Source organism: Gossypium hirsutum, chromosome D09, assembly GCF_007990345.1.
Source record: "Gossypium hirsutum isolate 1008001.06 chromosome D09, Gossypium_hirsutum_v2.1, whole genome shotgun sequence".
Taxonomy (NCBI): Eukaryota; Viridiplantae; Streptophyta; class Magnoliopsida; order Malvales; family Malvaceae; genus Gossypium; species Gossypium hirsutum.
The window spans coordinates 25383745-25407932 of NC_053445.1; the positions used below are offsets into that span (position 1 = coordinate 25383745).

At 32.2% G+C, this 24188-nt stretch overlaps 1 protein-coding gene and 1 long non-coding RNA gene across 3 annotated transcripts; both read right to left on the reverse strand.

Annotated features, from left to right (window-relative positions):
- Window positions 1–2570: 2570 nt before the first annotated feature.
- LOC107892033 (uncharacterized) lies at window positions 2571–10701 on the reverse strand. 2 transcript variants are annotated; one of them, XM_016816999.2, is made up of 11 exons: window positions 10310–10701; window positions 10163–10224; window positions 9546–9764; window positions 9105–9333; window positions 7381–7550; window positions 5954–6096; window positions 5618–5795; window positions 4855–5440; window positions 4384–4496; window positions 3065–3308; window positions 2571–2972 (listed from the first exon to the last, which is right to left on the reverse strand). In XM_016816999.2, exons 3-11 carry the CDS (start codon window positions 9707–9709, stop codon window positions 2745–2747), a joined length of 2055 nt encoding a protein of 684 aa, XP_016672488.1. In that variant the 5' UTR covers window positions 9710–9764; window positions 10163–10224; window positions 10310–10701; the 3' UTR covers window positions 2571–2744. The 2 variants fall into 2 exon arrangements, with proteins under 2 accessions (XP_016672488.1, XP_016672487.1); XM_016816998.2 differs by having other exon boundaries at window positions 9546–9791.
- Window positions 10702–15178: 4477 nt separating this feature from the next.
- On the reverse strand, window positions 15179–16975 carry LOC121221151 (uncharacterized). Its single transcript, XR_005918584.1, has 3 exons — window positions 16841–16975; window positions 16323–16398; window positions 15179–15393 (listed from the first exon to the last, which is right to left on the reverse strand). It is a non-coding gene; the product is annotated as an uncharacterized lncRNA (long non-coding RNA).
- Window positions 16976–24188: the final 7213 nt, after the last annotated feature.

Consider the following 24188-nt stretch of genomic DNA (forward strand, 5'->3'; position numbering starts at 1 on the left):
TGTAAACTTAACAGAACAATCCCCCTTGAGATATGGCCACCACTAGATGTGGATGCACCATGGGATCTTTGGCCAGACACCCTAGGACCTTATCAACAAGAGATAATGACAATAATAAAGCACTACAGGACAATCATTCCAGACCCATCAAAATGGTCTCAAGATTATCCATGATATTACAGTATTTCTGCCAAATAGATAGACGATGACTCAATTGAAAAGATTACTCACATGGGGATAGACACAGAGACTGAACCAAATCTCGATGAAGAAATGGAGATCAAAGCATACACAGCCAAACAAAAAAGGGAGTGGATGAAAATAAATCTCAACCTCACTTCAGAGGTTTTTTTTTCAAAACTGACCTAAATAAATTTATTATTTATGGAAATTATCTAAGTGCAAAATTTTGTACGAAAACATGTTTTCTACAATGTTGGTGCCGGCCATCTCACTGTCGACACCACCCTCCATCATCCCCTAATGATTGTTAGATGATTGCTCGGTCTATAAAAAATGGTTTTTTTGTGTCAGCATTGTGTTCGCCGGCACCCGTATATATTTTTTTCAAATACACAAGTACTGGTATTCCATGATTTAAAAATAAATAAATAATATTTTAATAGGTATCGGTATTAACGTTGTCGACATTGGTTCACATTTAAAATAAATGATTTTTTTGCTTTTTTTTTAGGTTGGTGTTATCATTATTGACACCAGTGTCGTGATTTTTGATAAAAAAAGAAAATTTAAAAGGTAAAATTTAAGGAATTGAAGAGTTTGAAATAAAATTTTATTAAGTAAAATATATACCGGTTTCTTTTTAATGTAAAATCTAATTACAATAAAGATTTCATTCCCAACTCTTCAATTCCTTAAACTTTTAGTCACCCTTTTTTTAGAGAATAAAAATATATTTTTTATTAAGTAACGTACATTGAAAGTCAAATTTATCAACCCAATTTCTTTTTCTTTTCAAGAATAATTATTTTACAATCTCCTTTTGTTTTTAATTGTCCTTTCCTGTGACCCTATTAGCCTCTTATTTATTTTACAATTAATTAATCTTATTACTGTTATTATTAATTGTTATATTTCTCAAGTCTATATTGTTCTTGCTCCCTTCTCTTTCCCTCTTCTTTTCATTTTTCCTTAATTTTTTCAAATCAAGCCACAATATTGAATAAGTCAATGCCGGTCACTTCAAGAATAAGATTGATGTTCTCAAGGCTAATGTTCCACCGTAGATGGTAACCAGAGCACACAAAAAGCAAAAAATCAATTTTTTTAAAATTTGAACCGATGCCGATAACGTGAATGTCGACACCTATTAAAATTTTATTATTTATTTATTTTTAATCTTGTAATACCAGTGCTTTTAAATTGTATTTGAAAAAAAAATACATATTGATGTTGCCACAAAAAATCAAATTTTATAAACCGAGCAATCATTAGGGGATGATAGGGGGTGGTGCTGGTGCTGGTGCTGAGATGGCCGATACCAATATGTACTATAGAAAACAGATCAGTTTCCATAAAGATTTTGCATTTGGACCATTTTCATAAATAATTTATTTATTTGGGTCAATTTTGAAAGAAAAAACCTAGAAGAAAAGAAAACACTGATTATGAAGACACTAACTAGTCTACTTCTATCAGGAATCCTTGCTGTTTACTTATTTGAAGTGTGTCAAGAATCTTTATGGTTTACTTTATTTGAAGGGTGTCAAGAATTTTTATTGTATTTAAAGGGTGTCGTGAATCCTATATGTTAGGAATTCTTAGTGTTTCCTTTTGTACGTTTGATGTTCAGAAATTTCTAAGCTTGAACGAAAATTCGTAAGCTTGAACGAAAATTCTTGAAGGATATATTTAAGTAATTTAAGTAAAAATTTTATATAGTTTTTAAGTTTATTATTCTTAAAAAGTAAAAATTGAAAAGAGGTTTTTTTGTTATTCTTATATTTTTTAAGGGCTATTTAAATTTAAATTTTAAAAGAGAACGACTTAACATGCAAATAAATCAATAGTTTAAAAGCATTTAATTGGTGCAAAGAAGGAATTACCTCACCACTTTTTTTATCCAATTAGGTCCCTAAATGTTTTATATATTCAGACTTCAATTTGATGACGCCAATGACAATGACATCAACAATGTTTATTGTTCAAAACAGGTCATTTACGTACATAATTTTTAAAGTGAAATAATACAAAATTTTGGATATTTTTATAAAAAAAAGCCTTCCAACCTATCAGTAAAAGATTCAGTTTTCTAAATTCTCATCTTCCTTTTCTGAGTCATCTATTTGAATAAGAGTTTATAAGAATCTGTCGTGAAGTTTAGAGTACATGGAAATAAAACTTAAACCATGATAGATCCTTGAAAGTCTCTTGTTTAAATATTGTAGCTAAAAGATTGTCAGTTGAATGTTTGAATTATTGTTTTCTTGGATACTTTCCTCTTATTGGTATCATATATTGGCATGTTGATATTTACATTTAAATGCACAACAGTATGTCAGAAGAAAACCTTTACCATCCGATCAAAACAACAAAGGCCACAACATCAATTTTCGGCACAAACAAGTGTCATTCATTTATCTTATTGTTCTCTTATTGTGTTTTACTATTTTTCAATTTCTGACATCCAGTTTTCAGGAGTTCTGTAATGTAATATAAAAATCATTACTTTACATATACAAAAATTATGTACAGTTCAAAGAAAAACAAATTTGAACATACAATCACTTTTTCTTCTTATCTTCCTTTTCTCTTTCAAGTACCACTGGAGCTGCTGGGATGCTGAACCACCACTCTCTCAATCTCCTCATCCATCTTTCTGTGCTTGCTTTCCTCGCCGGGGAATACCTCGTAAATATCTCCAAAAAGATCAGGAGAAACATGTACTTACCAGGCAATAATGCCACCATCAAAGCTGTCAACAGAAGACTGGCCGCAACTTTCTCGCTTGCCTGGTAGATTAAACATCGTGTAGCTACAAAGTCAAGCAGACTATAATAAAATCAGTCTTATGTACTCTACGGTGACAAGTAGGGAGAACAACCTGCGGGAAAACAGACAGCAACAGGGCACGGAACTTGAGAAGAATGATGTTTCCGTCTTGGATAAGTTGTTCAAATTGAGATACTGCATTCTGAACAGCCAAAAGCTGCTCCATTGTATTCATAGGTGGAGGTGCTATTATCTTGATTTCATCCACAGGCCTGCCTTGGTTGAAAAATCGCGTAAGAACCATAAAGATCGCAAAAAATAACACCATCAATGCAAGGGCATAACCCACCCATCCCCTGCAAACGGATAACAGAGAACTTCCATTAAGATCATGCAAGTTTACGATGAAATCTTTTCAATTAGATCAACCATACTATACCTTGTAATATAGCATAGTTTAACATTTCTTAATTCAAGTATACTTTCACGTAAACCCTTCATTCAATCCATGTATTCATGAGCAAGACATTTTCTTTCGACTTAGCTAAGTTGACAGTACTCGTTCAAACACTTGACTTGATTCACAGATATCAGTAGAACTACTCCAGCTTAACTCAGGATTGTTTATATTAAGTTCAGATAGATGGACAAAACCAGCCACCGGGGGCATTTAGAAGATGTGCATTAGAAAATGAACCCATCAGTTGACAGTTCCATTCTCAAATAGGTACCAAGGAAGGCACTAGACCATGAACCTTTCCCTTGAGGTAGAGCAGGGAACTTTTTCTACTTCAAAGTTGACTCTTCTTTCACACAAATCCTTAGATCATTGTAATCATGTCTAAAACATATTTCTTCAACTAAACAGAGTATGTAAGCTAAGAAGTATCGTATCAAAATATTTACATGATTTCTAGACATCAGTAGAACTACACCAGCTTAACTAAGGATCGTTAATAAAAGAAGTAAAACCAGCCATTAGCATTAAGAAGAAAAGCATGCACTACAGAAGAAAGTGAAACAGTAGTAAAACATGTCAGGAAAGCAACAAGGACATAAACACCCCAACAAATATCTTTAAAACATTATATTTCACGTCCAAGACAGTTTCCGTATTCCTTTCTTCCATTAAGTATCTGAGTTGACAATATCTGAAACAAAAGGATTAACATAATTTTGAATCCAGGTTTGTAATCTAGTCACTAGACTACATCAGCTTGAATCAAGGTTTCATGTCAATGGTTAAGCATAAAAACAAAATAAGGCCAACATTGATCATTTTAAGACCTCAATACAGAATACATCCAAATATAATGTCTGGAAATTAAACATATACCTCACATAAACCCCACAGATATATAGTGGTTTTGATACCATGTGCTCACCGAACAATTAATAATAAAGAAAAAAGTTTTTATTCAATTTAATTACCTGAAAATTATGAACGTGAAAATCAAGCAGAACATTAATGACTTTGGAGGATCATCCCAATACACCAAAGAAAGAAGGCCCTTCCCAACTTCCAATACTGGAAGAAGTAACTCCTGCAAGTACAAAATTTTAAAAAAGATAATGAGACCACCAAACAAGTCATGAAAGTTGGAACCACACTAGAAAGAAGATGAGAAAGGCAGACCCATATAATATGAGTTCATGATACTACCAAAACTGCAGTCCAAATTAGTTCTTCTGCTAACTAACACCGAATTATAATTTAATGGCAGCATGAAAAGATAGACAAGTGTGCATGAAGCATTTACAATGTCAACCAACTACATTTTACTCGGTACTCAAAATTCAAAAGCGGACCGTTATTCAAACTCACTAATTTAACAAACTTAATTTCAGTTGAATAATGAAAAGGAACAAGGTTTGACATTTTGTACATTATAAAGCAAATACCTTCATAACAGCTAAATTTGTGTCAATACCATCTACTTTAACCCCAGCAACTGTTTCTTGTGCTAGCACCACCCTTTTATAGTCGTCTCTGGATTCCTTAACTGCTTTCTCCAATAAACTCATCTCACCCACAACTACTTCACCAACAAGAAGTCCAGCCTCACTTGGATTACTTGAACTTGAACATGAATCAAACACAAAACCCAAGTTTGAAACCATTGCCAAGGCTGAGATTGAGTACATGCCACCTCCAGCCACAAGATTGTTACCTCGATCTAGCTCCCTAGACTTTGACATTTTTGCAAGAGTCTCCAGTATAAAATATCCCCCAGGTAATTGTTCACAAAGATTAAACATGAGAAGAGACTCAAACTGAACAGGGTTTGAAGAACTAATTTCTTGAATGGCTTGCACACGTAAAATTCCAAGAATAGCTTTTGAAAGTGCATCATCCTTTTCAACTCCCGTTACACGGTACTTATTTATAAATTTATGAACATATAAAATTTCCCGGATTATTGCTAGCCAGTAATCACGCCGAGTGTGCCCTTTAAGCTCAGGAAACTCTATAACAACTGGTTCTGATCTAAAAGGGAAAGATGGTAAACAGTCAATAAATAAATTATATATTCTCAGACAAGCATCATGTTAAAACCAAAGCAAGAAATAAATTTCAAGATTGATTTAACACCAGAATATTACAGAATTCTACTGGATAGACAGTTATAAGAAGAAAATAAAATAAATCTGCACCATGCCTTACATGGAAATTGATTTGTACAAGACTGCCTTGTCAAAAAGTCGAGTACCCCATGGTCCAGTCAACTCAGGTTTAACGATTTGCTTTAGATCATTTGACAAATCATATCTTTTAGGTTTATCATAAGATACAACTTTAAGGGCTTCAAAGTACAATGCATGATCTGTCACTATTAACCGACCTGCAAACATGAAAGAACAACCTCAGAGAAGGCTATTTGCCAAAAATAGAGCAAGAGAATCAAAGGAAAAAGGGAGAGGAAAAGGTATTGTTGCAGAAATGCCTATCATCAAGGAACATATTCTATTAATTACAATGTTTGCTATCCAATCAACTTACCTGGCCAAGTTGATACTCCAACATGTTCAAGAACTGGTTGAGTAGTGACTGTCCCATCCACCTCGAGTATCTTTTCTCCTCTTGACCGTCGAACAGCAGACAGAAGAGATGATTCTGATTGGCTCTTCATCCTTTTTATCACTCTATAGAATATATTTTAGAACACAATTTTTAGATGCGTAAACCTACTAAAAGGATATGTTACAGACAAAGTTAAAACTAAAAACTGAAACAAGGTGTAGTGAGCAACTGAATAAAAAAGATAGTCAATAGATTATACCATGCTTCTGAGAAGAACCTAGCATATCATATAAGCCAATTGGTTTTAGTTAAATCTTAGAATAGTATTGAGGCCAAGTTATTCATAGACCTATTTGTTTCAATTTTTTTATATCAGGATTACATGCAAAGGAGAATGTTAATGATTTTGCACAATCTTAAATTTAAAGATAGTTTTCAATTAATATAATATCACATAACAGCATAACAAGTATTATCATGTATTATAGAACCCTTCAAACTAGATATACGAGTTTCTATTATGTTGAGGTGAAGTATAACCAAAAAGTCAAGACTAAGCCAGCAGATTATCCATCAGATCCATTCAGTAAAAAGCCATAAGAAAGAGATTAACCAGGCAATTTATAGAGATAGGACACAGCATACGAGCTTCACTATCATGCACTAAAGCAAACTGTTCTAACCAAAAATAAATTAAAATGCAATTTAAACTACAAGTGTACTCCTTTACCAGTAATAATTCACATTTCCCAGCCTCTAACCTTCCAGAGACATCTTTGATAGGGAAAAATCAATGTCCCTCCCTATCTGTAGTTCTGACCTTATATGGTTCGGCACTAAAACCTATCGAAAAAGTTTTCCCACCAAACATATTGGGTTGAGGTTAATGGAGGTGCTACTTTGCAATTCCCAGCAGAAGTCATGCCCCAAAAGCTAGTGTGAAATAGACTTGGTTGCACACCCATCAAGTCAGTCTTTTTAGTTAGTCATATTAGATATGCACCTTAGAACAATTTAAAAATTGTATATAATTTTCTACTCTCTGGAAATCTGCATCTCCCTTTCTCGCAAAAACTTTCAGCACTTGTTCCAGTAGCTTTTACTGGACAAACTATTTTAGTTCTACCTAAGATGGTAGCCAAAGCCCTTTCAAGACTAGTTTATACTTTTAAAAAAATCAGTTCAAGACTTTACAAACCCTTTAACATGGTCCCCCTAGGTTTGGTTATATGTCCTCTAGTATCTCCCTCTAGGTTGTTCAGTTATTTAAACCTTCAAGGAATATAAGCTAAGAAGAGACCTTTCATTTGACCATAAAACTTTGCAATAGAAATGCATAACTAGAACAAAACAGAAAAAAGAGGGGAAAAAAAGCATATAGAAACTCACACAGTAAAGGTCCTTACCTTTCTAGTCCATTTAGGTACTTGTCATAGACAGAGAAATGAAGTCGACCATCTGTTGAGATTGTAAGAACGTTGAAAAGGTTTTCACAAATAATCACATTGGCAATAATTGGAACTGCTGGTGCTATTCGAGAGAAGGCCTCCACCCCAACTGAGAGGTCATCATCTAACTGCAAGTAAGACAAAATTATCACAAAAAGTTTCAGCATCAAATCTTAGGTTTGTAGGACTAGTAATAGCACTGGAAAACCCATTAGCCAAGTGCATGAAAACTGTTTAAATGTGTACAGAAAAGCTACGTTATATGTACTCAGATTTGGGAGTCCAATATGGGTATGCATGGGTAAATAATTATAAAGGAAGGCTAAGGAAAGGAAATGATACATGTTTATTTTATTTGGAATGCTAAAATTAGTAAGGGAAAGTAAAGGAATATTTACAACCTTTTGCTTGGTTAAACTGTGAAAAGTAAAGGAAATGATTGATTATAATTTTTTTTCTAATTATATTTTTTTATAAAATAACTTATATAAAAAATTAATAGGATAAAAATAATATTTTGCATCTTAAAATAAAACTCACTTTCCTTTCCTTAGCTTTTCCCTCAAATTGGGGTAAATAAAAACTAAGTAATTCAGGGAAAGTAAGGGATATTCAACTACCATTACTTTCCCTTGCTTAAATAAAATAAGTTATCCAAACAAGGGATAGGATTTCCTTTCGTTAGCTTTTCCCTCAAATTGGGGTAAATAAAAACTAAGTAATTCAGGGAAAGTAAGGGATATTCAACTACCATTACTTTCCCTTGCTTAAATAAAATAAGTTATCCAAACAAGGGATAGGATGTTACTTTCCTTTCCTTTCCCTTGTTTTAGTTCAATCCAATCATAGTGTAAAGGTCAGAGTCATCATTTGCTTAAATTTTTGGACATATGGAGTCATCTAAAAAGTGACTGAAATAGGATATAATACGGGGATCTGTTATTTTAAAATGTCACAAAAATATATTAATACAAGATACTCTAACATTGTTTTAACTAAAATTGAATTTGGACCAAGCTAAGACCAATTGGAAAGAGATAATTAGGAGCATTAGCTCTTGGAAAACCCAAGACTAGCATAAGCTTTTTCCGTGCAGACTAACTTTGAACTTTAAATGCTGAAAGATGAAACTGTTAAATAATAATTAGGTTTGTGGCAACCCATAGCCAAAGATAAAGGTCACGTATCTACTCAAAAGACAATGAAAAAATAAAACCTCCTCTCAATTTCTGTTCATTAATAACTTTTTGGCGTAATTTTATGTTTAACTCATGGTTAGGATTTTTTGGGATCTAATGGAATTAGGTTCATACAAATGCTGGTCCTCCAGTAAAAAACCACTCCCTTAGGCTAACAATCTCAATCTCCTGCATCATCTCTATCCTTTTTTTTTCTAGCATCTCATTTTTATAAGTGAATAGACTCGTCTGATGTAGCCAAGTCCACATGTTCAAGAGTAGATTTCAACTCATATTGCGCACACGTATCTGTGTTATGTCATGTTAACAAAGATAAGGATCCCTCTATGAAGCAGGACACTACTGTGGGGTGAAAGTCCCCAAGTGTCGGACATGTGCCCAACGACATGATGGAAGGTTTGCGAGATGATCCAAAATGCCAATCCCCCCACCCCTTTTCAAAACAAATATAAAAATAAAGAAGACTTAAAATATGAAGCTTACATTAACTAGACATTCACTGGCAGATGCTGGGGCTTCCCAGGCCACCATCATGTCAAATGTAAGGCGTCGAAACTTTTTATCAGCCAGATGACCCATTACTCGAGTAGAAAGAGCAAGAGCCTTGAAACAACAGTATTCCAAAAAATTCCTTGCATGCTGTGACTTCACAGAATCTGATGCCTCGGCATTAAAGCTTTCTAGAAGCTCATTTGAAGAAGTTTCCAGCATTCTGCATCATTTTGTTTTTGTTATCCACAAGGAGACAATGTATTTCAGTCAAACAGAAATGCACATTGTTCCTATTTGTATCTAGGCTGAATTAGAAGCATATGGACATAATTTAACAAAACAACATTCAATTTAAGGTGCAACTTGCAAAATGATTTTTCGTGGTTATAACAGGCATGCAGCAATAGCAAAGTAGCAGCAAAAGAAACCTACTTTGAGCAGCGGCGCACAACGATATTAGCAACCGGAGAGAGCTCAGGAATCCAATTCCTTCCAGCAGATGGAGACCTCTGCAGCTCCTCAACTTCCTCTGCAAAGGAGCTTCGCTTGCTAAGTAACCATTTGAATGATCCTTCTCTTATCAAAGCCTCAAGCATATTTCTAGTTTTGCTTGTCACCGCAATTTCTACCGTTCCCCTCAATGCATACCCACTGAAAATAAATTCCACAATGAGATTCCTAAAACGCGGAAGCAAGTTCAGATGTCAAGATTTCATAAATAAAACTTTTTAAGTTTAGCAATCTTTCAATGCATCAAACTAGCATTAGCAAATCCTAAGTGGTAAACAATCAGTAGCAATTTTAAATGGAAACCAAAATCTTAAAAGAATCAGAAAGAAAGCTCCCCAAGTTATAAATATTAGCTAAGAACTCCAAATCTTCTTTAGAAATCCAACTAGGGATAAGTTAATAAAACTCTCAATCTCCATATCTTTATCTAAGCCCTATACAAAAAATATATAAATTTTTGGATTTTATTTCCCCAAAACCAACGTGCTGAATTCCATTGACTTACTTAAAGAAGGGAAAAAGAAAGAGAAAGCATTTACCTAAAGAAAAATCGAACTGTCAAACCCTTGTACAACCCCAAACATGTGCACTCTGCTGATTCCTGCATTCAAGAACCCTCATCTTAGATTACCTAGTTTGATTAGCCTTCAACCCATTTCTACAAATAGCAAGATTCACAACATTACCTTAAAAACAAGAGTCCTAAAAGAAGTTGGTTATGAAGAAAAATCATAATTGGTTGATGGGTCTCAAAAGAAAAGAGGGAGAGTGAAATACAGGGGGTTGAGGAAGTAGTGTAAAGGAAGTTTAAAGATCTTCAAACGGTGGTTTTGTTGTATTGTGCGGTGATCTGAAGAGATGAAATTGAGCTAGTGGGACAACGTGGCAGGGTATATGATTGGCAGGAGGATATGGTGAAGTCAGAGGAGAGGAAAGGATATGGTGAAGTCAGAGGAGAGGAAAGGATCAGAGATGTGGAAGTTTGGAGCAAGGATCACAATCCTGGTGATGCGGACATGTTCCAGTCGATCCCTACTCTGTTCCTGTCCGGATATTCATTCATCCAACTTCCAATTCCAGTCCATTAAGTTAAAATCAATGAGACCTTTTAAAACATGAGTCCAACTTTATTTCAAACATTCAAAGCCCAAAAACAGCTTATTAATCATTTTCTTTTCTTTGGTACACCATTTCTGAAAATTTAGTAAATTAGTCCTTTTCAAAAAAATTTTAAATAATTTAATTTCTATTAATTTTAAAAATCAGCAACGATTGGCAATTAATTATGAGATTAATATTTTATATCAGTTGTACATAATTTTGATTGGTGTAATAACAAGTTTAGCACTTAAAATTTAGGCATTCGGTTAATTTGGTCATGATTTAAAAATTTAGGTTGATATTTTTAGAATTAAGATAAATTTAACAGAATATATAGACATCAAGTGCTAAATGTATTTATATATCAATCAATATTATGTATAATTTTAAAAAAATATGCTTAGAAAATATTATTAAGAAAACCATCTGAAGTATTAGATGAATTGATACATTAAACATAGGAAAAATAATTACATAAAAAAGTAAAATGAATAAAATACGAATAAATTACTTCTAAAAAATAAAATATTTATATGTCAAAATATACACAATAAAATATAAATTTACAATAATGCTTTAAACATATAAAAAAAGGCTAATATACTAAAAAAGCCCTTAAACTATTAATCTTGTTTAAATAGGCCTTATGCTATTTTTGTAGTTAAATAAGCCTCAAATCTATAATCTTTACTCATGAAAGCTCTTGATTTTAATATTAAAGTAAAAAAATTGAATTTTTATACTGTAACACCCCCTAACCCCAAACCATCGTCGAAACAGGGTTATGAGGCATTACCGGACCTATAGACAACTTACGAATAATTCATAATTAAAAGAACATTCATAGTATAATTTAATAATTAAATCCCTATAATGGACTCTCGAAGCCCATAACATGTATTAAAAGTAGAACGAAACTTGTTCAAGTATTCCGAAAAAAATTTCGTAATTTTTTTTAAAAATTTCGACAGTATTTCTACTTATTTTTACATAAAACTCCCTGCAATTAAAACCGTATCCATTTCCAAACATAACCAATTCAACCAATTCAATATAATATCAATTTACATTTATCAATGTACTAATTAAATTGAAACGGATAAACTTCTTTCATTATAATTCTTAGACTTGTACTACTAACATTTTTAACCATTTATATTCAAAACATAATAACTTTTATATACATCCTATGTACATGCCACATTACCAAAAGAAAATATACATCACCAAAAGTTTGCTGAAGTCGGGTTTAGCTTTGGATGCTGGTTTAGTACTTGACTTCTACAACCTACGCACGGAAACACCCGTACACTGAGTATGCATATACTCAATGGTATCACTATAATTCAATTTATATTTAAATACATTAAATCCACACACCCACACACACTTTTACATTACATTTATCATCACTTAATGAACAATTCAGTCTTTTATATTATCATTTGATTATATATATACCATTCTTATTTCTTTATTTCAATTCTCACCTTTTCACATATGTCATATCATTCAAATTTAATTTTATCAGTAAATTTATTTCATTTGCCCCTATTAACTTGACTCAGATTTGGCTGATACACGGATTCCAACCAACACACCAGTACTACACATTGTACCTTAACTGTACACAGCATCTAAACAATAATCAGTAACGGTAGCAGTAACAGTAACAGTAATAGTATTCAACACACAAAGTGTTGAATCTATAACAGTAACGGTAACAGTATTTGACACACAAAGTGTCGAATCGGTAACAGTAACAGTAGTCGGCATATAAATACCTGATCAATAAGCTAGCAAAAACCCGTACTCTTCCATATCCTATGGCATGCCAACTATATCCGACTAGCCCGACTAGTTAATAGGGTATTTAATTCACTTTTCAGTACAATTTCCATCTTAGTTCAGTATCAATGATAATTCCTTATTTAAATCAGTTTCACAGTATTGCAATAATTCATTACTTCAGTAATTTCACAGTTCAATGCAGTACACATAACAATATTCAGTAACTTCACAATTCAATTCAGTACTCAAAAACAATATTCAGTATTCCTTAATGCAGTTCAGTATCAGTCTCACTTTCAATACCCAATCATAAATTTTCATTTTACTAAACACTTACCTTAAAATACTTACCACACATAATTAGTAAATTACACACATAATAATGATAAATTTTGAATTGTAGTGATACAAACTAGAATTCTCTTCGGATTTAATCCTCAACGATTTTTTCTTTTCCTTTTTGGGCCGATGCTTTAGGCTTGATATTAACAATTAAATTTCAAGCTTTAAAACCCTAATTTTCCCTTTCTTCTTTCTTTTTCTTCTTTCTTTCTCCTTACTTTCGAAAGTCTCTATTCTTTCTTTCTTTCTTTCTTTCTGTTTCTTTCTTTTGCTTTTTTATTATTATTTACTTTATATTCTTTTAACATTTAACTAATCTAGATTTTTATTAATATAATAATTTAATATATAATATATAAATACCTTTAATTAAAATTTAAGAAAAATATACAATTATATTACAAGTGTACAAATACATATATTACACATATACAATTTAATTACCATACAATTATCTTTATCTTATTTATTTCCTATAATATAAATATAAATCAAGAAAAATCTAAGATTTTTCCATGTCGCCTAATCTTAAGTCATTGGCTTATTTACCTATTTAGTCCCTCTTATTTTCTTTTGATCTATAATTAGACTTTTACCCTTTATTTAATTTAATCCTTTTTCGCAATTACTCTTAATTAAGCTAAATTCACCTAATCAAAGCCTAACTAAACACACAACTAGGCTCACAAATATTCCTAATAGTTATCTACAAGTTCAATTTTCTAAGACGAAGGCCCGATACTACACTTTTTCGGTGCTCACAGATTTTGGGTCGTTACATATACCAATTTACATTTTATGTTAATATGAATTTGACGAGAATAGTTTATTAAATAAAAATAAAATAATATTTTAAAACTTTTTGAAAGTGCTTATATACATAATACAATCACTCTTTTGAAAAATTTGATTACTCTTTTAAATTTTATATCGATGTTAAAAATATATAAAATTTTATTTATATCAATAAAAAATTAAAAGCCTAAAACTAAAAAAAAAAGAGTAAAATTTGTAAGATAGGAATTTATTTAATTGTAAAAAAAATATAATGACTTGTTTAAATCAACCTTAATAATTTAAGGGCTTTTTTTTGTATATTAGCCTATAAAAATAATATATAAATACAAAATACAAAATATTCTTTTTCTTTCTTTGTTTCAAAACTTTCTTCTTCTTCTTCTTCTTCTTCTTCTTCTTCTTTTTCTTCTTTTTCTTCTTCTTCTTCTTCTTCTTCTTCTTTTTCTTCTTTTTCTTCTTCTTCTTCTTCTTTCTTCTTCTTCTTCTTCTTCTTCTTCTTCTTTTCTCCTTTCAATTCTCTGTCTCCTATCTTCCCTCCTATAGGTCTAGAAATTATCATGGGTCGGGCCGGGCTTCAATAAAATTTTAGGCTCGTTTTTTAGGTTTGACCTTGACCTGAAAAATAAGCTTAAAATTTTACTTAAGCTCAACTCAAATAAAAAAGAAAAAACTCGAGCCGGACCTAATCTGCCGATATTAATTTTTTTATATACAAAAAAAATTATTTAATATTTATTTAATGTTTACGAGATTATAATAAGGTCGTATTAAAATTTCATTAAGAAATTTTGATGTTTGCATGATTAATTAAGTAAAAAGGACTAAATCATAAAAAGTATAAAAGTTAGGTTCTATTAGCTAAAGGGGTTTAATGGCTATGAAATCTTAAAATAAAGGACTTGAATGGTAAATGGACCATTTAATGTGTTAGTGGATAGTTATGGACAAGGTTTTAGTGAAAATTTTGACTATTATTAAGGGTAAAATGGTAAATTGATAAATAAAACTAAATTAAACTATGAAAATGCTATCATCTTCCCCATTTCTCCTTTTTTGGCTAAAATCACCATTTTTGAAGGGGGGAGCATTTGATTTCTTCGTCTACCTTGCATGGTATGACTTTGTGTCTTGTTTTTAATTATTTTTATGTTTTTGAGTCCGTTTTAGCTTTATATAGTTAGCCCAGGGATTAGTTTGCAAAATTGTTAAAGGTTGAGGGGATTTTCATGAATGTTTTTGAATGAGTTTTGATGTTATTTGATAGATTATGAATCCTTGTTGAAAAATAAACAAGTTTTGTTAGGTGATTTTTGATGAATTTTGGAATTAGAGATTAAATTTTTAAAGGTGTAAATATATAGGTTTTTGTAACACCCCCTAACCCCAAACCATCACCGAAATAGGGTTATGGAGCATTACCAGACACATCGGATCAAATAGTCAGAAATCTCAAACATTATAAGATTATTTAACATTCACATCACAATTTAATATTCTTATCCCTTATCTAATATCCACTTAAATAACAACTTAAACATATTATTCCTTAATCACAATATAACATACATATATTTTAACATAAAGTAACCAATGTCATCATTAATTTTGTTACAATTATTTTGTAAAATGACATACATAACATCCTAGGTACATGCCATTACCAAAAGAAATGTTCACCACCACAATTAGTTCGGAATCGGCTTTGGATGCTGATTCAACGATCTGACTTTAACTTAACCTGCGCACGGAAACAACCGTACGCTGAGTATGAGTATACTCAGTGGTATTACCATAATTCAAATTATAATAGAAATAAAGAATTATAATTACCAAGCATGTAACTATCCAATTTCCTAAATATCAATTAATTCATCAATTTTCATTACTTGACAATAACAATACAATTTTTAGCTATTTTTCAATTTCAATCACATATCACCATTTTAAATTTTCTCATATTTAATACGACAATCGATCAAATTCATTTGATTTTCTCATTTCAATTATTCACCCTATTAACAAGCTGGACTTTGACGGACACACGGATTCCAACCCAACACATCAGTACGGCACATTGTGCCTAAAACGGTACATAGTACCTGATCAGTAGACGACACATAAGTGCCTGAAACGACACACGAGGTGCCTGATACGACACATAAAGTGCTTGGGATACGACACATAAAGTGCCTGATCGACAAAGCCGATAAATCTCGTACTCTTCTAAATCCTAAGGCATGCCAACTATATCCGACTTAGCCCGACTAGTTAATAGGGTATTCAAATTCTCAATTCACTTTTATTTTCAATTCTAGATCACTTTTCCACTTTCTAATCAATTGACAATTTAATACCAATACATATTTCAAATAATCACATATAATCATATTTCGATTCAATTCAAACCACTTTTCAATCAATGCACAATTCACACATATTCATAAATTAATTCACTTTATTTAATTCATATTTTAAATTCAATTTCCAACTAAATTCAAATCACTAATTACTTTTCCATCAATATACATTTCTACTACTCACACACTTCCATCATTCAATTCAAATCACTATTATCATTTCAATTGCTTAACTAATTTTACTTACCATGCATTTTAATTAAAATATAACAATTAATAATAAATAGATTTGAATTATAGTAATACAAACCGGAATTCTCTTCGGATTTAATCCTCGATGATCTTTTCTTTTCCTTTTTGGGCCGATGCCTCAGGCTCGATATTAGCTACGAATAATTAAGATAATTTCACAATCATTAGCACAAAACAATTTAATTGCCGAAATTTTTATCTAACTTTTACTTTAATTCTAATTTAATCCTAACTAACCTATATATTTTTCTTTCTCAATCCATACCTTTTTACTACTTAATTTCCTACCAAACTCACATTTAACTATCTAACTTTTATCATATTTTTCATAATTTCGAATTTATTTCAATTTAATCCCTAAAATTCAAAACTTATAGTTTAGTTTACAATTCAATCCTTTATTCAATTCCAAATAAAATTTCTATCAAATAAATCCCTAATTTAACAATTTATTCAACATGACCCATGCTAAAAAAAACTATAAACTTCCAAAACCTCAACTTATTTTCAACAAAACTTTATTTTAAAACTTCTAAAACATTTAAAATTAAAAGAAAAGGACTTGATTAAACTTACCTTTAAAGCTTTAAAACCTTAAAACCTCAATTTTCCCTTTTCTTTCTTTCTTTTCTTCTTTCCTTCCTTCCTTCTCTGTTTCGTTTTGCCCTCTGTTTCTTTTTGTTTTTGTTTCTTTCTTTTTCATTTGCTTTTTCTAATAATATAATATAATAATATAATAGTTTTACTTAAATACTAAGTAAATATGTAATAATTACTAATATATGTACTTCATTTTTCCACATGTCATCACATGCACCATACATTAGTCAACAATTTTGTTTATTTAAAATATAATAATATAATTAATATAATTTACAATAAAATAATAACATACTTTTAAAAAAAATCTAAGATTTTTATCATGCATATGCCACTCAACTTTAGAAAAAGGCATAATTTCCTAATTGGTCCTTTTAACTTTTTTTAATCTATTATTCAACTTTTACCCTTACTTCAATTTAGTCCTTTTTAATCAATTAACCATCGGAACACTAAAATTTCTTAACAAAACTTTAATACTATTCTAATGACACTCCGTAAATATTTATAAAATTATTTGTGACTTAGTTTATAATATCGAGGTCTCGATACCTGGTTTTCGACCCAATTTACCTAATAATTTCTTTTAAATCACAAAATTCACTAATTCAAAAATATTTTAAAAATCATGCTTAACTTATAATTATTAATTAATAAAAGTTTCTAACTTTTTTTCATCGGATTTAGTGATCTCAAATCACTATTCTGACACTACTGAAAATTGGGTCGTTGCAGTTTTATTGTGAAATGATGGTAAATATGGATTGTTTCAAGGTTCTTTGTAACATTGGTTAAATTGGATTTCTATTGAAATAGTTAAATTTCAAGTTATGGGCTTAAGGATTGAATTGTGAAAAATTAAAATGTTAGGGGTAATTTTGTAATTTTACATAAACATGAATTATTAATTAAATTAAAGTTTTAGAAGTACTTAATTGAATGAAACTATTGTTTTAGATCACGAGCGTGTTGACGATTGTGGAAAACAAAAGACTTTAGAGTAGTTCTTGTGCTTTTGCGATTACTGCAAACTAGTCCAATAAGTTCGTTTTATGTTTATGTATAGTTGAATTCAATTCCTTGTTAGTGATTGATGTGATCCGGCTCGGTTGATTGAGTCGATTCACTTGATTGCCCGATCGTCGACGAGAAGTTTGTTCGATTTTGTAGATAGATGGAGTTAGATGATTTTTTTATAGCAGAAGTTGAGAAAATGGGTTCACAAGATGGTTTGGATAGATGTTTGATAGGCTCGGTGAAATAAAGAAATATTGTTTATAATTTAATAGTTAAAATGGAATGGAAAATAGAACTCAAGCGAAGAACGATTCAATACTATATGAAGTATTGCCCCGGGACTTATATTGCTTAAGGTGGGTTTAATGGATTGTCGAAGATGGACCTTGACCCGTTACCTATAGAGAGGTAGGAACCAAAGGTATAAAAAGGTGGATGAACGCCACACCAGGATGGTGATAAGTTCAAGAAGTCGGGTTGACGCCACTAGCTAGCTAGATAAGTAAGAACGAGACTCGTACGAAATAAGATAGGAGGAAACCTCACAATCAAGTTTTCAATAATCAAATTCTGTAACCTTTTACAATAAACAAAATAAACTATTTATAGGCTCTCTAATGCCTATTAAAATTCAGCTACTAATGTGTTCACACAACAATTAAAAATGTTCACACTTCAAGCATTAAATCTCTGTTCATGGATAGTGTAAGTTCATGCATGGTTGAATAGTCATGTTTCTTCCCAAAACCCGTTCATGCATGCTTAACCAATAAGAAAGCTTCCTTGTTCCATGAATGTGCATCTTCAATTCATATCCAACCCCTCTTGGACGAATGCTAGGTGCATGGGTCATGCATCTCTCTTAATTAAAACTTTAATGATGGGCTGGTTCATGAATGGAAGCATGTACCTTGTAAATTCGTTCTCCCCTTTGTACATGCACATTATACATTCAATGTGATGAATTAAGGTAATATTCCCTCCCTTTGGACGTTCATGAATCCACCCATACATGTGTAGGAGCTGATTGGTCAAATTGAGGTGTGAATGGCTTAGATGCTGCCTTGGGAATACGATCGGCCAAGCTTGTGCTTTAAGTTGCTGGACACCTTTTGGCCAAATAGGTGCCTTGGGGAGCCAAATGGATCAGCCACCATTCATTGAAAGAGGCCTTACATGCTCCGTCCCATACATTGAACCTATCATGCATGAACCTTGTTTAATTACTCTCCAAATTCAACTCACCTACAAAAACACATGAACCGAAATTAAATCACATAAAATTCAGCTGAACAAACATTAATATAATTTAGACACACTAATTAAACATAAATTAAATTAGACAAATTTAATAAAGTCTTAACAAGACATATTAAATTCGGCCAAGACACATTTAAAACATGTAATAAGTCAAAACATAATTATGAGCTGTAGTAATTTAAGCTAAATTAATAAATTACTTAATTTATTCAGACATTAAAATAAATGAGTTGAAATAAACTTAAGCCAAGCTCAAACGAGCTAAAGTAAGCTAAATTGAGCTCAAACGAGCTAAATTAAGCTCATGTGAGCTAAATCGAGCTGGGAAAAACTAAGATTGAGCTTGTTGAGCTGAGATTGAGCTTCTTCATCTTGCACTTGGGGCCCTCGTGTTTAGGCCAATCATGATAGCAACGAGTGGTGCCACAACATGATGCGATTGAGATCACATCAGTGATTTAATCTTTAAATTTTGTTATGTATTGATATTTAAATGTTGAACCATACTATTATTTAGGTTTAGTGCCTAGCAGGCTTAGTGCCGGTGTTATTCAGGCTTAGTGCCTAGCAGACTCAGTGCCAGTGTTATTCAGGATTAGTGCGTAGCAGGCTTAGTGCCAATGTTATTTAGGCTTAGTGCCTAGCAGGCTTAGTACCAGTGTTATTCAGATTTATTGCCGGTGTAATGTATTTTAACGTCCCTTGGAAATTTGGAAATTTATAGTAAATGAGTTGACTTATTGAACTTACTAAGCTTCTTTGTGCTTATTCGTTTAATTTGATTTTGTAGGACTCTTGGAATCGTTGCATCGATTGGATCGACTTGGAAGCTCACACACTATCATCTATACCTTAGTAGTCATTTTATACTTGTTTGAAGTTGGTCTAAAGTGGCATATAATACGAAGAGTCTTTAGGACTAAGATATTTTGTGAATGTGTAAATGGTGAATTGGTATGATCATACTTGTGAAGTTTAAGTTTGAAATTGATGAACTTTTAATACTTGTTTAAGTTAGGTTATTTTGACCATCTTTAAGTACTTGTTTATATGGCTCTTTTAGTATGTAAGTGATGGTTTGGAAATGGTCTTTTATGGTTTCATGTAATGGTTATTTGAACTAGGTTGGTATGTTTGGAATATGGCATTGTTGGTATGTCTTGGTAATTAATGTTTTGATACAATTGTGGTGCCTTTAAATGGCATATTGGTTATGTGATTTAGAATGGTTGATATGGCATGTTTATGTATGTTTGGATGATATTTGAACCCCCTGAATATGTGCCCAAATGGTATGAATAGTTAGCTAGGAATTGGTTTTGAAATGACTTGATTTTAGGTAAATTTTGGGTTCACATGGACTGAGACACGAGCTGACGACCCGGTCGTGTGTCTTTTGAGAGTTTCTTAATGTTTCAAGTCAGTGAGTTACACGACATAGCACACAAGTGTGTGAGACAACTTAGAGAGTTACACGGCCTAGTACACGGCTTGGCACACGAGCATGTGACACATCTCAGTGAGTTACACTGGTGAGGACACGGGCTAGGACATGACCGTGTATCCCTTGTTCGATTGTTACATGGCCTGGGGTGATGTCACACGGCCTGACCACGCGGTCATGTGACCCCTATTTCCAATTTTTGTAACTTTTTCCTAAGCTTTTCGTTTTGTTTCAAATTAGTCCTGAATTGCCTCAAAGCTATTTTAGGGCCTTAAGAGCTCGATTTAGGGAGATAATACATGTGATTGATTGGATTATGATATGTTTAATTTATTTAAATATTATGATGTTAAATGTTTATGATTGTTCGGTAGTGCTTCGTAACCTTAATCCAGCGACAACACGAGTTAGGGGTGTTACAGTTCCACATAAAAAACCACCAACTACATGTCCCACTATCACACATAAAAAGGTAGTTCACACTAACCACTATGCAACATGAAACTAAGGGGCAGGGGAAATGTGGGAATGACCTCATGAACCACAACAGTTCCAACATTCTCCCACTTGGCTCATATTTCCCATCAAGACTTAAGTCGAAACATAATGCATGAATCATGGTGATATTTTGTCTTAGAATTTGAGTAGCATCTTCCATATATCATAATCTACCATGTCTCAACACTTTAGCCCAAATTTCTTAATGAATAAACCTAATGTTTATTCTAGATCCAAACTTTAGTGATAATTCTCGAAATAATCAAATTAATGTGCGCACAAAATATGAGAAACATCAAACTTAACATATTTTCTTTATAATCTTTCTTATAATGAAAATTTACAAGGTAGGAACAAGTTCCATTGTAACATCCCAAAAACCGGGTTAGAAGAAATTGGGTTAGTGAAACTCAAAGTGATTACGTCTTGAGTTTGAGTTAAGATTGTGAAATTATGATAAGTGAATTAATTTGGTTTAGTGGATAAGTGTTGTGTTTGTGTGTGCGAGGTTTTGGGTTCGAACCATTTCTTTTGAAATTTTTCTATTTTTTTCTAAACCCCTATTCTTGAATATCTGGTTTATATATTATTTTCGCTCAATTAAGGACAACGATGAGCCTAGTGGTTCAGTGGTTAAGCTTTTGTATACCTTTTGGTCTTGTGTTTGAGTCCCTACGAAAGCAATAAGAAAATGTCTTTTTTTGTTGCCTTGTAAGTTAGTTTTTTTTTTCTTAAATTTTTGAAGTTTTTCCCAAAAACTTCCTCTCTTTTTCACATTCCTTTTCCATTTATTCTCTCTACCGTTTATTCTTTTTCTTTTATTTTTGGTTGTGATCTTTTTCCACCCTTTGTTTATTGTTTGAATCGTTTCAAATCTATTACTCTAAGTTCCGTTGTGCTGTCGATCTTTCAATCGAACTGCGAAATATCTTGAGATTTACGTCCCTCTAACGATTTAAGAATTACATGTTGGTTGATTCATTTTTCAGTTCCGAGCTCATCTTTGTTGCTTCTATGTCAAAACTGTATCAGGTGTATAACAAAAACCCGAGTGATCTACGATCTGCGAAAGCTGAAATTGAGGTTGTCGATGCCACACGGCCATGTGTCAGGCCGTGTGTCAGGCCATGTGAGGCACCGACTTAGGTCACATGGGCATGTGTCCAGGTCGTGTGAGGGACTGACTTGAGCCACACGGTCGTGTGCCAAGCCGTGTGAGATACTAAGATAAGCCATATGGACATGTGCCAGGCTATGTGGGCCACATGCGCCATCCATGTAGGCCGTGTAAATCCACATGGGTGTGTGGGCAAAAAATTGAAAATTTTTCCTAGGGTCGTAGACATCGTTCGAATCGAACGTAAGCCTTCTGTTGAGTCTGTATGATCTAAAATAAGCTATAAAACTTAATTTTTGTTGATCTATTGATGTATAATTTGTTATTTGTACGTATGTCTGATATGATATAAGCTAAGTAAGCATGATTTGTTAGCGTATAATGTAATTTTGTTTGGGAAGTATTTAAGGTATGTGATTTATTCAGGTACGATCTGGTCTCTTTTAATTTTGATGATTCTTTTCTGTGTTACCTAGTTGGTTGTGAACATGTGATATCCGAATAAGTTGTTGTGTGTGATACTGATTCTGATATGTAACAATGCATGTGACTTCATGAAAAATCTATTATGATTCATTAATATTTGATTAATATGTTTTGTAAAGCATGTATTTCCTTGTCTTCTGTTTCTGTTATTGTATGACAACATGCCCTACATGCTTATCATTCTGATTCTGAATATGCATACAATGACACATTGCATGAGGTTCTGGGTGATGTGAAAGGAGGAAGTTTCTAGAAGTTCAATGATCTGTATTATATGGTGGTTTATCCACAATTCTATCTGGCAGCATGGCTGCAACATAGTGGTTTGACCACATATATCTAATTTGGCAATTTTGACTGCAATTCTGGTGGTACTGTCCACAATTATCTGTTGGTGTGATTTAACTAGATGGGTTTTGGGGAACTCTATTTTGGTGTGTAGCAGAGTTAGGTAGGATTTTTGAGATAAATGTGCATTCTAATTTTCTGAAAAACACTGCATTGGCATAACCATACATCCTCTGTTCTGTTATACGACTGTTATGAAAATCTCTGTGATACTTTGATTTGTTCCGCTCTGGTTATATTATCGTTATGAAATTCTCTGTATTACTCTAATTTGTATATTGTGTTTTGTTTAATCTCTGTTTGAGTTTAGTTATACACTAAGCTTCATAACTCACCCATTTGTTTTATCTTTGTTTATTCAGGTAAACCTCTAACTTAGGACCGAACAACATGTGGGAGCTCAAATTATTTTTGCACTTAATGTAAATATGGTGAATTTCGTAATTATTTGTTTTGATCTTTTGAAGTTTGTAATATGTTTCTGAACTTGTTTTGGGTTTTTGCTTAATTTGTCAGTAATTGATATTTTCTAACGCGAGATTGCAAAATCACTTAAGTCAACAAAACGAATTTCGGTTTTCAAAACTAAAACTCCAAAAATGGTTTTCCGTTGCAAATTAAGTAATTTCTTAAGTGTTTTCTGAAAGCGGACAAATAGTTTTCTAATGACTATTTGCGAAATTCATATTTACTAAATACTTTTTGAAATTAGTTTTCCAAACAAGGGGATGTGATTTCTCCAAATTCGGTTATAACTTCTAGTGTAACAACCTATTTTTTAGTGGTGTCAAAAATAGTGGTTTTGAGGCCACCAAATCCGACGAGTAAGTTTGTAAATATTATTATTTAATATTTATCGTAAATATTATTATTCAATATTTACGAGTCAAACGTGATTTTTGAAAGGTTTTTGAGTTGATAATTTATGTTATTTAAGCGATTTATTAAGTTCAAGTGGTATGACCCTGAGGTCAGGTAGTTTTAGAAAATGAGGTATCAGATCTTGTTTCTATAAACTGAGTCGTAGATATTTTTATAAATATTTACAGAGTGTCATTAAGGTGGTATTAAGGTTTTGTTAAAAAATTTTAACGTTTCGATAGTTAATTAAGCAAAAAGGACTAAATTGTAAAAGTTGAAAAAAATCAATTGCT